The following is a 15,757-nucleotide window of genomic DNA, read 5'->3' on the forward strand; positions in this document are numbered from 1 at the left end:
TGTGCTATGTGGTCTCAAACTCAGGATGACTGTTAGAGAGAGATGAGAGCCAACTACACTTACCACAGTGGGCTAACCTAGTAGCTATTACTAGGCACCCCTCCCCCACCACTCCTCGTGGGTCCATTTTAACGTAACGATTACAGTCTGAGGCTCTGCCTTTGCTTTACTTCATTTGTATTGGGGCTTTTTACATTTAATTTTTTTGAGGGGACCTCGAGTGTCACAGTGTGCATATTGGATTCAGAAAACACCTGGCTGGAGTCAGCTCTTTCCCTTTGCCATTGTGGGTCCCTGGAATCGAACCCAGGCAGATCTGAAGCAGAGCTTCTGTGTGCTAGGATATCCTGATGGCCTGCCTCTGGTTTGGCTCTAACAATGACAGAGCTTCTGTTACCCTAAGGTTTGTTTCTGCATCTCATGCAGACAAGCAGTTCAAGGCATGCCTGCCTGCCGTAGTGTTAGCATTTGGAAGTTCTAAGCTGTCTCACTGAGAACCCACCTTCTTTCCCAATTCTAAGTCTCTTCTCAACCCTAGAGACCCAAGGTTTGAACACTGGATGGCCTGGAATTGTAGATGATAGCCAAGTAGACAGAAGACTTTGAAGTAGACAGAGGTGGTAAGGGGACAGTCCCCAGAGCAGCCAGGTGCCTGCTGGGCAGGGTTACCATGGATACCATGATTACCAAGAGATGCGACTTTGAGGCTGTGAGAACCTCACTCTTCTCAGTCTGAGAAGGTGATTCACAGAGCGTGCCCCTAACCTTAGGCCACCCCAACCCCACCCCACACTGAGATCAGGGCATGCTGTAGACTGTGGACCAGGTATGCTTCCAAGGGGCTTCAGACAGTAACTGGAGTGGAATCAGCTCCTGTAAATGGAGGCCATGTCTTCTTCAACAGTTTCATAAGGACTCGGAAGGAAACAGAGATTTTATGCTGCTGATATGGGGTACCCTAGTTATCCCTTTGCAGACAGATTTAGGGTTGAGAAGGATCTTAGCCTGGTGGGGATCATGTACTAAAAATCAACAAGACCAGAGCACCCTGCACATAGGATCCAAAGACCGAGCAGACAGCCTAGAAATCTACAGGAACCCATTTAGCAAAACCTTGGCTGGTATCACGGAGTGCACAAACCCGTGTCTGGAATCCAGATGGCATTGAAGCTTCAGCCCAGACCCCACATACACAACCACTTTAGCAAAATGACATTATGCTTAGCGGTCTGACCTGTGCTTCCTAAACCTTTCTTCACTCAAAAGGCAACGGGGGCCTGAGGATGTGGCTCAGTGGGCAGAGTGCTCGCCTAGCACACACAAGGTCCTGGGCTTCAGCCCTGGTACTACATAACATAAAACCAGATGTGTTGGAACATGCTTGTAATCCGGTGGTTGGGAGGTGAAGGTAGTTTTGCCAAGAGTTCAAGTCCTTCCTCAGCTGGTGAATTTGGAGCCAATCTGAGCTGCATCAGACCCTGGGTTCAAACAAAGCAACAACCAAAAAAAAAAAAAAAAAAAAAAAACCAAAACCAAACAAACAAACAAATCCACAGCAACCAAAAAGTAGATAAAAAGACACGGGCTAGTATTGATTTGAATGGGGTTATAAAAAGTGTTTGTTAATTATACCTGATAAAATCTAGGTGGCTTCTTGGTGCCCATGAGATGACTCAGTGGGTAAAGGTTTTGGCTACCAATCCTAATAACCTTAGTTGATACCAGAGCCCACATGGTTGTGCCCAGTCATCTTGACAATGTCAGCAGTGTCTGGGTGCGATCTCTGGTCTCTCCCAGAATAGCCAAAGCCTGGGCCCTCCCTGGCTCGGTAGATCCCACCCCAGGCTCCACACTGTCTGGCTTTCATAATCAGTTTCTGCTCACGTCCTAGCCCCGCTCCTGAGCGACACTGGCTCAACCATCTCTAGGCAAAGACCTCGAGAGCCTTGAGGAACGATGGCCCAGCCTGCAGGGGGAGGGGGACACACAAAAGTACGCTAAATATGTCAGAGTGATTTATAGCTCAGAGTGATTTATAACCATTTGCTTTCTGAACATAACAGATTTTTTAGTAACTTTTTTTTTCTAATTCTGTAGAGTCTGCAGATATCTGCTTAGTGTTTACGGCCCCAAGAACAAGCTTCTCCCAGTGTGGCGGTGTGGCAGTGTGGCGGTGTGGCACTGGACAAACTAGATTTTAAACGTGCTGTGATGGCTTTAAATGCACACTGTTGTTTTTCAAGGTGAAACTTTGTTTCTGGACAACATCCATTTAAGCGGCTGTTACCAGCTTAGAAAGGTGACATTTGGGTGTCTCATGGAATATAGGACCAACGTGGTCATGCAGGCAAGAGAGGGGAGAGCTCATTGTTCTAAATATACACCGCAGATCCCCAAAGAGTTCTTTAGGATAGAAACAGAAAACTCGGTAAGATCAAGCAGATTCAGAAACACCTATCTGCAATTCTCATAATTGAGAACGGTAGGCATTTAAATCTACTCCTGACCGGGTCCTGTCCTGGAACAGGTGACCATGACACCCCACTGAGAGGACCAGGGACAATCAGTCATGTAGGGACAATGCCTGAAGTTCTTCCACATGCAGATGAGGTATCCCTAACATCTAAGACCACACCAATAGGAAGTATCTGCCTCTGGATCCCAACCCATCCCCAAGTGTTTTAAGGTCCTATCCAACAAAGTGCACGAGTTATTTCACAGATCCTCTGAGTCTTATGAAGCTGTAACCCTCGGGAGAAGTTTTCTCCCCCAAAGCTTTCATCGCAGGACCTTGATGGGGCCCAACCAGCTGGGTGTACAAGCCTGACTGCAGCCACGTCCTGTTTGGTGGCCCTGACCTTGGCCCTTAGCTACCTGCCTGCCACTGACCCTGGGGCAGTGGAGGCCGAGCGGCCTTGCTCCAGCTTCCCCTCAGAGAGCTGTAACACTTTGTTCTGGACATGCCTGAGTCCTGAGAGACCTTTCCCTCCCAGCCATGCACAGGATTCCCCGCCCGCTGCACCCTGTACACAGACAGGGAGGTCTGGTCTCTTAGCATGGAAAAACTACTGTCTTCAATGTTACCTACTCACCAGTGAGAAGCAGGTCTCCCTGACAGCTGGGGAGATGGCTCAGTGGGAGCTGCGGGAGTGTGAGAACCTGAGGTCTGACCCCCAGCACCCACATAAGAGGCAGGATGTGGAGGTGTGTGACTCACTTTTCATAATCGAAAAGTTCGGCTGCAGAGACAGGACAATCCCTAAAGCTTGTTGGCTGGCCAGGCCAGTCCATCGCCAAGCTCCAAGTTCAGTGAGAGACCGAACAACAACGAAAACAATAATAATGTGCTGAACCACTGAAGAAAACACCCAACATCAACCTCTAACCTCTACACATGTGTGCAAACATACACACATGTCATACACATGCAAAGCACACACAAATGTCACTCACACATATGCAAACATACACATGAATGTCACACCCATGTGCAAAAATACACATGATGTCATACACACAAATGTACACACACCTAACACAAATACACTTAAAAGCTTCTGTGCACACCAGGCAACCTGATGCACGGACAGAAATGCAGAAATCTGTCACCATCGCTGGCAGGACACCCCCTTACACTCACTCCACCTACAGGCTGGAAGAGCAGCTGAAGCAGCTGGCCTCTGAGGAGGAGGCCTTCCGGGTTCAGGGGTCATTCAAAACTGCCTCCTCCTCACAGGGCTTTCATGAGTACAGGGCGATGAGGTGGCAGAGACTCTGCTAGTGCCGTGGGACACGCCCTGTCTACCTAGACCTGCCTAACACACTTGCAGACCTTACGCTCCTCTACTTAGAGGAAACTGTGTTCGAGCATCCACTGGAGACAGCATTCTGTTTTATACATGAGGTCTGGAACCCAGGGAGTTAGACGGCCCCTCAAGCTCTTCAGACATAAAACATAAAGCCAGGACAAAGAGAATTCTAGAGAGTTTTAATATTAGCGTGTATGTGGGGTGTATGTGGATCTCCAGTTAAGATAAAGCTTTCAGTTGGATCTGCCTTGGGTGAGCCCAGGTTATATGGCGATTTTCACACGTCCCCGTGGGCCGGTGATTGAGGGGTCAGCCAAACCTCGAGGAGGAGCGTAAATCTTGCTTTTAGTTGTTTTCTAGCTACATCCCTACTGTACCTTCAATGTCCCTTCTGAGAGGCCCACAAAGATGCTGAGCTGATAAAATGGCCTGCGTGGTGGGACCACATTAAAATCTGGAGGGATATTGAGAAAATGAGATTTAAAATTTTAACGATAGATTTTTAAAATGTTTAGACATTCCTTACTCCAGTCTTTCCTTATTTAACCTCCCCCACCTCTCCCTTCCCCTTCTCTCCTCTCTCCATTCTCATCCCTCCTCCCCTCTCTCCTTCTTCTCTTCTGTCCTCCCCTCCCTCCTCCCCTTCATCTTCCCCTCCCTCCTTCTCTTCTCTCCCTCCTCCCCCTCCTTCCTTTTTTTTTCCTCCCTCTCCTCTTCTTCCATCATCCCTTCCCTGCCTCTCTTTCTCCCCTCCCTTTGTAATTTCTATTTCCTTCCCTCCCTCACTTCTTTTCTTCTTCTGTCCACCCCTCTTCCCTTTATATTCATAGTAACAGCCCTAGATATGTTTATCCAAACTTGCCTCCCTCTCAATAGCAGCCCAGAGTACCCCATCTCCAGTGGCTACTTCATCTCCTCTAGTTCATGAACCCCAGTGACCACAGTTCACTGGTGCTCCTGGGATCCTGCTCCTTGGTGCTGTCCTGGGATCCTGTTCCTTGGTGCTGTCCTGGGATCCTGCTCCTTGGTGCTGTCCTGTGATCCTGCTCCTTGGTGCTGTCCTGGGGTCCTGCTCCTTGGTGCTGTCCTGGGATCCTGCTCCTTGGTGCTGTCCTGGGATCCTGCCCCCTCTTTCCCCATTTGTTTGCTTTGCTTCTTTCTTAGCCTGGCCAAGCACTGTAACTGTGACACACACCCTTGAACATGTAAGGCTTCCTGTCCTCGGCTTCCTTCTCGACACGCCCTTGGTTACCCCAATCCTGCCTTCCATGCTCTACAATCACAAAGCTTAGGGAAGCCACGCCAAAGTCTTCACGCATCCCTTTAAAGTCGTCACTGGTAGACTCGGTGAGATTTTGTGCGTCCCGACATTGACAGGGATTCCCCACTCAGCCAAATCATCTAGTGTCAAGTCCCAGGACAGAGGTGACACCAGTGACAGGCACCACAGCAGGGAGTTGTGCCCAGTGTAGCATAGGACAGACTCCAGCTCCCTTGCAGGTACGCCCTGAGGTGGCCCCCATTGTGTCTTTAAGGACGAGCTGCCAGAGCTGCAGAGGAGACCCTGGGGAGAACCCCAGGCTCTGGAAAGCCAAGTCACTTGGGAGGTCCGGGGAAGAATGTGATGTAAAAGGAGACGGAATTTTCCACTTAGGAAGGGAGTGTGGAGCTCTCAGAAGGCTGAGTGAGAAACCGAAGGGACAAGACCCCAATTAACTAGTGTCTGAGAACCAAGTCAATACCTTGGTACAGAAGTGAAGCAAGTACCCTGCAGGCAGTGTCCAGATGCAGAGCCACATGGTTGCCCACTGCACCCTGAGCTGCTGTGAGCTCAGGGCCCTTCTTCATCTCCCTTGGGAAGGAGGATGATGCCTCTCCTGGGGGTAGCTGTCCCCTGCAGGGTGCTCTGTCTTGAGCCCTGAGTTTCTCAGGCATCTTGTAAAGGAGCAATCAGCCAGGGCACTGGCTCTCCTTCAGAGCTATCTGAACTCTGTCTACTGGCTCTTATCTGACATCAGGCAGCCTCTGGCCAATAGCTGCCCCGGTGGCTCTCTCATGTGCACTGTTTCCTCGGCTTGCAGTTTCAGCTGATGTTAACATGTGAACCCTTGAATAATTACCTCACTGGAGAGGTGGGCACACTTGCCATCAGAGGTACGGTGACACCTCATGCATGCTCACCCTCTTCTCACAGAAACGGCTAAGCCATCTGACCTGCCCAGGTCACCTGAAGGTTCCCAGAAGGATGGGGAAATCCAACCAGAGCTCTTGCTGTCTAGGCTCTCACTTCTATGGGGACCATAGACATGGAGGGAAATGGCCTGTTCCGCGCGCTCTGTGTATGCAAGTGCTCACAGAAGATGGGAAAGGTCATCAGGCAACCCCTGGAGCTGGTGCTGAGAACTGAAATCAATTTTTGGGAACAGTGCCAAGTGCTCTAACCACTGAGAATTTCTCCAGCTCAGTGTTGAACTCATCCTAAACCACAAGACACCTGCCCCATGCTGCTCCGAAAACCTTCACTCCTGGATACATTTTCCCAGTAAACCCTTCTCTTATGGTAACCTGGATTGATTTCTGTAACTTGACACTTGGATCTCCTGGAGACTGGGGTTTGGGAGGGGGAAGACAAAGACTCTTCCCCATGACCCCACTAGCTGGCTTCCCTCTCTGGCAGAGTTCATTCTTTCTAACAAACTATAGCCCAGTGGTAGAGCACTTGCCTTGCCTGGCATGCATGCAGTTCTGAGTTTGAACCCTGGTATGGGAGAGAAGGGGGGAAGGAGGCAGGGAAGGAAGGAGGGAGAGGAAGAGAGAGTTGGGGAGGAGGAGGAAGAGGGAGAATCAATTGTGAATGTGCAAACAGCTCCCATTCCTTCTACAGGCCACCTCAGTAGATTTCCAGAGGAGGGGAGGGAGGGGCCATCTATGGGCGCTCTCTTTGACTGCCTCAGGCAGTGCCAAAGAAGATTAAATTTGACCAAAATAAAACTTCCAGGAAACGGAATTCAGAAGAAAATTAGAATAAGGAAGAAGAAATCCATAACAACCCCCAAAGAGAAAGCCAGCACTCTGGGAATGCTGAAATGTGTAGGACAAAGAGAAACAAATCCAACATGCGGCAAAGAGAAACGAACCCAACAACAGTCCTTTGGGGTCAACTGGGTTCTTCCTCAGAACTTCAATTTTGTTAGGCTATGGGTTTTTGAAGCCTCTGTGTATAAAACTATGATCTAAGTAGGTCAAAGAAAATCTACTGTAGGAGAAGGTGTGGGATCCAGGCAAGTTAGCCTCCTTTTTCCTCGAAAGACATTGCTACTGCCTGATATTACAGGCATGTGGCATTCCCACTGTGGCTGACTGGAAAAAAGAAAGCAACCAACCAAAGCAAACTCCCAGGAGCTTACTTATGAAGCCCCAACCTTGGTCATGTAGGAACCTCCTCCTTCTCCCTTCTCCTGTTTTTGACAGGGATTTTCTGTGTAGCCCTTCCTGGAACTCACTCTGTAGACCAGGCAGACCTCGAACCTAGAGACACGACTGGCTCTGCTTCTTGAGTGCTGGGATTAAAAGCATGTACCACTGCCGCCCAGCAAGAGCCCCCTGTGAGGTTCCAGAAGTCCAGCATGCTGTGGTGGCATTGGTTCCCAGTACACCGTGCCTCTCTGTCACCATAACACAGGGAAACATGGCCTGGTTAATTTTTCTACCACTTCACTCTGAGCTGTCATTGCACTAATTACTTTTCTTGCTGCTGTGGTAAAATAACTTGGCTAACTCGACTTAAGAGAGGAGAGGCTACTGGGCTCTTGGTTTGAGAGGATACAGTCGACCGGGGCGGAGAGGAAGGCACATCAGTGGGGATGGCTCTTGACCACAGTGGTGAGGATGCTCCCCTCTAGGTGGATCAGAGAGCAGAGGGTAGATCAGAAGGTGCCATTGTTTCTCTAGCTGACTGGGATGTGCTTTTGTCAGAATACCTGGTCAAGAGTAGAGATGGGGACTGGAGAGATGGCTCAGTGGTTAGGAGCACTGACTGCTCTTCCAGAGGTCCTGAGTTCAATTCCCCACAACCACATGATAGCTCGCAACCATCTGTAATGGGATCTGATGCCCTCTTCTGGTGTGTCTGAAGACAGCTATACTGTACTTACATATAATAAATTAATTAATAAAAAAAAAAGAGTAGAGATAGTCTTAACTCCCATGCAGCCAAACAGTCCCCAAGGCTTTTGCTCATGGCTTTTTTTTTTCTTAAAAGACTAGCTCTATTTTTATTTGTGTGTATGTGTGCGTAAGGATGCACATGAGGGTTCAGGTGTCCACAGAGGCTAAGTAGCATCAGGTCTTCTGGCACTTGAGTCTCATAAACTGGGTATTGGAAATTGAGTAGAGGTCCTCAAAAAGAGTAGTGACTTTTAGTGACTGAGCCATCTCTTCACCCCTGAAGGAGGCTTCTAAGCAGCGCTCTCTGCAAGACGCTTAACCCAACTCCCTGAATCCCAGCAGGGCTGCAAAGAAAGCCCTACCTCGGAACTCCAGTCCTCGAAGCTGAAAGGTGACGAGACCATTCCCGATTTCAATCAGATGGACAAAGGCATTGAGGTCGTCTGAGGCCAAAATGAAGCAGTCCCCGGAACTGTAGTTGCCCCAGCGGCCAAGCACCAGGTCTCCGCAGAGCGACTCCTGCAGGGTCCGAGTCAGGTGCTCGTAGAAGATGGAGTTAAGGTTGTTGTCATCACTCCCTGAGGGTGACAGATGCGAAGATGCAAATGCTCATCTTATGCTCAGACCCTGCAGTGGTGCCCTGCCCTTTGGGTAAGCTCCGTCTTTACGGACACAGAAGCACCTGTTTTGGAGGGTTATACTGAGACCTCCTATGCCTTCCCTCTAGACCATGCTGTAAGCTTTAGACAGATACATTGCTGTCTAAATGCAAATTACTTACACAATCCTGTGTTGGACTCAACACGCTGACCTTGGGGCTGGGAGTGCCTAATGGGTAAGAGTGAGGACCCAAGTTTGTCCTCCAGGACCCATGTTTTTAAAAAGACAATCCCAGCACCAGGAAAACAGAGGGCGGTGATCTCAGGGGCTCTCTGGTTAGATGAACTAGCTCATTGAGCTAGTTCCTGTCCAGTGAAAGACCCTTACTCACAAAACAAAGTCAGATTACTTCTGAGGAATAACACTTGCCTACACACAAACACACACACACACACACACACACACACACACACACACATACACACATGTACTCACAAACACATGCATATGCACACACACACCTTTGAACTCCAGGCCTACACATTTCTTCTCTACTTATCGGGTCCTGTCTCAAATTCTCCCCAGCTTCCTTGCATACAGAGAATGTGGGGGCTGTCCCACTGTGCACAGTCATCAGTAAAACCATCGCAAAGCAAAACCAACTTTACATTCCTCTTCAGTAAAACCTGGATCTGGGCCTGCCATTCCCACAGTGGCTGTCCGTTTGTGTCTCTCTGGCTTCTACATCCCAGCCAGGTTAAGATTCTGTTAATGGCTACTCATTGGTTAACACTCAATACTCAGTCAGATGGGTGTCGAGAGCCAGGGAAAAGGAAGGGTGCTGGAAAGAAATGGAACCCAGATGCTCCACTTCCTGGTGGAAGCCAGGGCTGTGTGTGGAGGGGTGGACTGAGGTGTGTGCTGCATTTCCATGGCTTCTTCCCGGGCTCTGACTGTGGCTCTCCCCCTCTGGCTGCCTCAAGATGAGGGCTACACGCTTTTCAAAGAAAGACTGGACAAGCTGGGAATCCCTTCTTATATGTGGTAAAGAAGAACTGGAAAGGCCAAAGAGAAACCCCAGGACCTTGACTGCAGGAGCAGGAAACTCCTGAAAAGCCACCCTGACATGGAGCCTCCCTGAAGAAAGATCTAGGAGTAAAACTCAAGGCTTCTTGTGTGCCATTTATCAGAGAGGAGACAGGCCCTATGAGGTCATCCACTAAGGCTGCAGCCTCACTCCACACCCATGGGAAACAGCTGGAGGCTGGCCTCAGTATGGAGAAGATGCCCGTGGGCATTACATGGAGAGGACGACTAGGCTGTTGCTAAGAGGCCCGTGGGGGCGGTTATCAGACCCCTGACCCAGTGCTGGAGTTGGTTGGAAGCGGAAGTGATAACCCGAGACATCGATAAGCTGCTTATGATTGGCAGAGGAAATTGCTGATAAGGTACCGGCCTGCGGGCCTGCTTCACAGTCACCGTCTGAGATGCACTGGCAGGCCCTGACGAAGCTGATGAGAGGCTACCTTCGGTTCCCTGCACTTTCAGCGAGAACCCTGAATGAGAATTAGCCTGTCTTACTGTGTACAATTTTTATACACAGACATAATAAGTAAATGTAGAAATTTGGCTCAGGACGTATTCTCAGTACACACTGCCCATGCGTCTGTATAATTTGTGAAAATGAGACATTTATGGTTAGGGGGTGCAGGATGCGTTCCTGAGGCTGCCCGTGTGCCTAGGATTCTGTGTCGCTGAGTCCGACAGCTGCATCTCAGTGGCTGTCCCGCTTCTTCTCCTTCCCCTACACCCTGACAGAAAGTCTCACAATAAGCTTGGCTGTCCAGTGCTTCCCCACTTTAAACTGATTCTACGCTAAGTGTGTTTCCCGGATTTTGTGTCTGATCTTTACAGGGGCTGATGACCTGCCATCTGATGCTGACACTGGGTGGTGCTGGTGGCTTCATGTCAGCCCTGTGATCACAGCTCCCAGGAGGGAGCAAGTGACATTCCAGGGTGGGTTGTGCTACAAACAGGGTTGGGAGGCAAGCTAGAGGCACGGTATTCATCTTCAGCTATGACACCTTCAGGCCACACGGAGCTTTCCGAGCATCTTCGTGGATAACCGGCATGGACCCAGGACGATATTTTTTCCAGAGACAAGGATTCAGCCTATACAGATGTCCCCCTTAAATAAAACTACACTTTAAATGGACATTCTGGTAAGAGGAAGAAAGAGACGAAATGGCTAAAAACGAGATCAACTGTAGAAAAGACAAAAAGCCAAAGGGTTTCTACCAGGTGACTCCATGGCTTCATGTGACCAGAGTTTCTGGTGAGGTCTTTATGCTCAGTCCTACAGTGGTTTGTTAATATAAAGGTCAATGCAGGACCACGTGTGTGTTTGTTTGTTTTAAAGACAGGGCCCCACTATGGCACCTGGCTTGGTCTGGAGTTTTCGGCCCTCAGGCACCTGTATCCCGATTGCTGGGGTTTACAGGCTTGTGTAACCACTCTGAGCTCAAAGGATATCTTCGTTAGAGAGCACCTCTAAGGTTTAAAGTCAGTTTGATGTCTACTATACACAATAGTATACAGTTGTCAATATACAATTTAAAGTGTGTTCGTGGGGTAGCTGGAAATGGTCACTAACCAATGCAGCATAATTCTAAAGTGACCCCTGGGGGTATTTAATGGGCCAACTTGCCCAATTCTGCCCTGTAGTTATGAGACTCTGCCATGTCAGAGCAGGCCACACTTAGCACCTTCTCTGGTGTCTACCTAACATCTACCTAACAAAAGAAACACACAAGTTTAAAGAGCTCATGAAAAGCACTTACCTGGGTCTCTCTCCATTTGAACAGCCAGCCTTGTGTTGGAATTGTCCACACGCCGGGTACTAGAAGGGACCACAGAGAGGTCAAAGGTCATGGTTAGATCACTGCCCTTAGGGAGCTGGTATACAGAACGAATGTGCGATGGGTGTGCAGGTTGCTTACAGGGGAGGAGGGCCACCCTCACCTTGCCAACAGTGTAGAGAGAGAAAAGTTGGTCACATCCACACAGCGCTAAGTTCTCTGGGTTAGGGACAATGTCCTTGTCTTTTAAAACATTGTGAGCATAAAGTTAAAGCCAGTGTTTGGAGTCATGGGTGTTAGCAGTGTCCAAGGCACAGCACAATGGCTCTCAGCCTTCCAGAGGCTGCCCTTCAATACAGTTACTCATGTTGTCACAACCCCCAACCACAGAATTATTTTGTCATTGCTTCCTAACTGCAATTTGGCTACTGTTACAAGTTGTAAGTATCTGCAACACACAAGTTGGGAACCACACATGTATGCACACATGCACGTGTGTGTGTGTGTGTGTGTGTGTGTGTGTGTGTGTGTGTATTGGTGCAGAAGATAGCCTAGGTTGTTGGTCCCTGGGGCACCTGTCACCTTTTGTTTGAGATGGGAGCTCTCCTTGGCCTGCAGCTTTACCACACTGACTAGGCTACCCTGCTCATTAGCGTTTAAGAGTCTGCCTGTCTCTGTTCCCATGTTGCTGTTGGGATGCAATGCTCACACTGTTGGTGTTTTTATTTGGGTCCTGGAGACTGAACTCAGATCCTTATGCCCCCAGGGCAAGTGCTTTACTTGCTGAGCCATCTTCCAAGCCTGTCCAGTTGCCCCTGATGCTACACACCTGACTTAGATTTAAGTGTAATCCTTAACATACTCAGGATAATTTAGCCAACAATGAGCGTTTGTCAGGAATGTCACCAAGAATGCTGAGCTCTTGGCTGACCCTGCCTCCTGGGGATTAGAACTAATAACAAGAATACCAGGGTGGGATTACGTTTTTAATCAATGAAATGAATTGTCTTTAGGAAAAAAATCAACAGCATCATTTGCTTCCTTGTCTGCCTCCAACATTTGTCAACCATCTCGGTAGGGTCCGGTGTGGACGTGGTGAAAGACTCCGCAGGACTACAGAGAACTCTTTGGCTGCTGCCCAGAAGGCCATGGATCCTGGTATACTGCTCCATCCTGTTTCAGGCTCCCTCCCAAACAACCTCACTGCATCTTTCAAACCAGCAGAGCCCAGGGCAACAGAAAATCAAGCAAACAACAGAATCCTTCGTAATGAAGGTTGGAATCCCATGTCTGCATACTCGGTCCCTAAACGGAATTTTAATTTCACCTTAAGACCTAGGACAAATGGAATTTCCAGCTGCAAAATAAACAATTTTTAAAGCGGGACTGAGCCAAAGGAAAGTCAATTATCCAGCTCCTTGGGGATTTCTGGCACTTTCTAAAGCTCTGTCCACTTGCAATGTAATCTTTTCAAAGGGTGGTGGCCATTTGGAACCGCTAAGTCCTCATGAGCAACAGTCACCTGGTACCAGACCTAGGGCACTTGCCGTCTCTCAGAAGGCAAGCGTCTGGTGCTCTGGGCAATCTGAGCTCTCCTCCAGTGAGGTCCTCCTAGAGACTTGGTGCTGACAACTCAGAGGTGCTAATTAGCTCTGTAATTGGATTTTTGCCCCATCTGTCCCACTGCCCGACATCCCCACGGACCCTGCTGCTTCCGTTTTACACTTGCCCATCTCAGGGATGCAACCGATCGGTTCGGATGTGCCCATTGGTGAGGCTTTCCCAAAAGTTGCCTGACAAAGTCACTGCAGCCTGTGAGTCTAGACCTCTAATAGGTCTCTCCAGAGAGGCTAACCTGTAAGGAGGTATCTCTCCCTATGTCATCATGGAGTGGCAGGAGTGGAGCTGGCTTCCTCCCTAAGTTGATCGATCACGTGCGTTCCCTGCCACATGGGTTCAGAAGACCGACTGCTCATGGGAGACACTGCTCTATACCCCGACTTTTAAATGCCCTTGGCTGGTATAGGGTGGCCATCGTTTATCCCCACGGGTGGGAATGGATGGTCCTTCTACTCCCCAGCAGGGCCACAGTCTCAAAGGATCTCAAAGTCCACGTCTGGTTTTCAATTACTCTCCTGTCTTTGTCTCAAGGTGCATTTTGAAAAGCTTCCTTCTGCGTGTCGTGTTTGGTATTTCTTGTTTACTAAACTTTATGGGGTACAGAGAGGAGAGCTGCCTCCTCTGTCTTGTCCCCAGTTTTCCGTTTTGTGGAAGAGCAAATGAACACACCAGGGAGCCTGTGAGCCCCAGTTCCCACCGCTGACATGAGCTGGGGACAGAGGGGACCCTGATGTTCCTGCACAGGGGCTTCCAGGGAAGTTTTGGGTTTTGTTGTTGTTGTTGCTTTTGTACTTTTATTGGTATTTAACTTTCAGTCAGATGTCTACAACCCGTAAATTTTCCATAAGCTCATAAACACGCAGAGAATAAGTTGTGATATGTACTATCTAAAAGGACAATATTTTGTAACTCAGTTACACAGAGAAAGAGTTAGACCTTTTTTAAAAAAAAATGTTTTGACAATATTAGAAGGAAATTTGCTTCAAATGTGATGTTTCAGATTCTAGAATGGGCTGTGTCTACTCCCAGCTCCAGGAACAGAAGGTCAAAGGTCAACACAAAGTTGGCACATCCCTTTTTCCCAGCTGTCCCTCATCCTATTGGCTTTCCCCCTAGAGTGGTTCCCCGACCACGGTGGGGTGGGGGTGGGGAGCAGAATCTGTGTCTGTTCTTAAAAACTGCAGCAAGGAAGACTTTGGAGATGCTCCTCAAAAGAGGACTCCTAACATCTTTAATTTTTCTACCGAAATAATTTCACTTAAATTTTTTATGACATTTATCAGGTTTTCTGTATGTGGAAGAGAACTCACAAGAGTCAGCCCTCTCACCCCACCATGCTTGACTAGGGATCAAACGCAGGTTGGACTTGGTGGCAAGCATCTTCACCCACCAAACCATCTCCCTGGGTCCCCAAAAAATCCTCCTTAAAATCTGCAAATGGTTTTCTTTTCCCCAAACCTCAGAGCCAAGTTTTCTCACCAAGGCCTCCCTGGCTGCAGCAAACTGTGCCCTGATGATACAGAAACCTGAAACACGCAGCAGTGACTTTCAAACACATTCTGCTGCGACGCTCACCACGCAGGACCTGCTGCGCTCCGCTGTCTCTGTGCCGTTGGACAATATCCCCTGAATCTCACATTCTGATGATTCTCTTACTGGCCATTTCTCATTTCAAAACCACGAAGGGAAGCTAGAGAGATGCTCGGAGGGTAAGAGCGCGAGCTCCCGCAGATGAGCTGGGTTCAGTTCCCAGCACCTGGGTCAGGTGGCTCATGCTGTGTGTAATCCCACACTCCAGGGGATCCTTCTGGCCTCAGCGTGAGGAGAGGTGAGGCCCCCCAACAGTGCTCACATGCACTGACCCACACACAGATGCACACACACAGATACATGGGCACACACACACCATTAAGAACATAGAAACCAAATCACCAAAAATCATGAAGGAGGATCTGTGAGATGTCTCGAGAGAGGGGCCAGGGTGTTAATAGATTGTTTCCAAAGTGACAAGACAAAATCGGGTATGACAACTAAGTCCACATAAGAGGAACCACCACATGCAAAGGCAAGTCATCCTGGAGCCCACCTGTCCTTCCCACAGTGCACTCTGCTTCCAGCAGAAAGAATGACACTGCCCAGCAGTATACCCTGCAGTGTCTTCTGAGTCTCAGTGACACCTGCCTCCCCTGGTGGGGACTCTGATTAATACTGCCAAGAGGTCTAGGCCTGAGGGAGTCCTAACTGACCAGGTACATGGGACATGTCCAATAAGCCTCTTGTCCTGTGTCTATATTTACAACATGCAACAAGAGGGTTTGGGACGATGTAGCTTTAAAGGCTGTGCATCTCAGGATGGGTCATAGCTCAGTTGGTAAAATGTCAGCCTTGAAATCCTAAGGACCCGAGTTTACTCCCCAGAAGGTACGTTTCAGAAAACCCATGCCTGGTGATGCACATCGGAATCCCAGCAGCAGAGAGGCAAAGGTAAGGGCATCTCTGGGGGTTTCTGGTCAGTCCGGCGAGCCCTACTTAGTGAGTTCCATGCCAACGAGAGTCCCCGTTTCAAGGAACCAAGATGTTTGTCTCCTGCAGAACAAACCCTGAGGTTGTCCTTGAGGTAGGCTTTTCTTTTGTTGGCACAGAGCAGCTTCATATCCAAGACGACAACACTGTAAAAGCAGTGGTCTCCTCTCTCCGGCTGCC

The 15,757-nt window shown here is 49.0% G+C and overlaps 1 protein-coding gene across 2 annotated transcripts in view; it reads right to left on the reverse strand.

Annotated features, from left to right (window-relative positions):
- The window catches only part of PCNX2 (pecanex 2), a gene marked incomplete at both ends in the record, with an annotated part of 142,460 nt that overhangs the window by 20,511 nt on the left and 106,192 nt on the right, over positions 1-15,757 (reverse strand). For both annotated transcript variants that reach the window (XM_080936582.1, XM_080936581.1), the window contains 2 exons: positions 8,339-8,554; positions 11,417-11,475. In XM_080936582.1, coding sequence (XP_080792708.1) covers positions 8,339-8,554; positions 11,417-11,475 — 275 coding nt within the window. The remainder of the gene's footprint in view (positions 1-8,338; positions 8,555-11,416; positions 11,476-15,757) is intronic.

The sequence above is a fragment of the Micromys minutus genome (assembly GCF_963924665.1).
Source record: "Micromys minutus genome assembly, chromosome: 24".
Taxonomy (NCBI): Eukaryota; Metazoa; Chordata; class Mammalia; order Rodentia; family Muridae; genus Micromys; species Micromys minutus.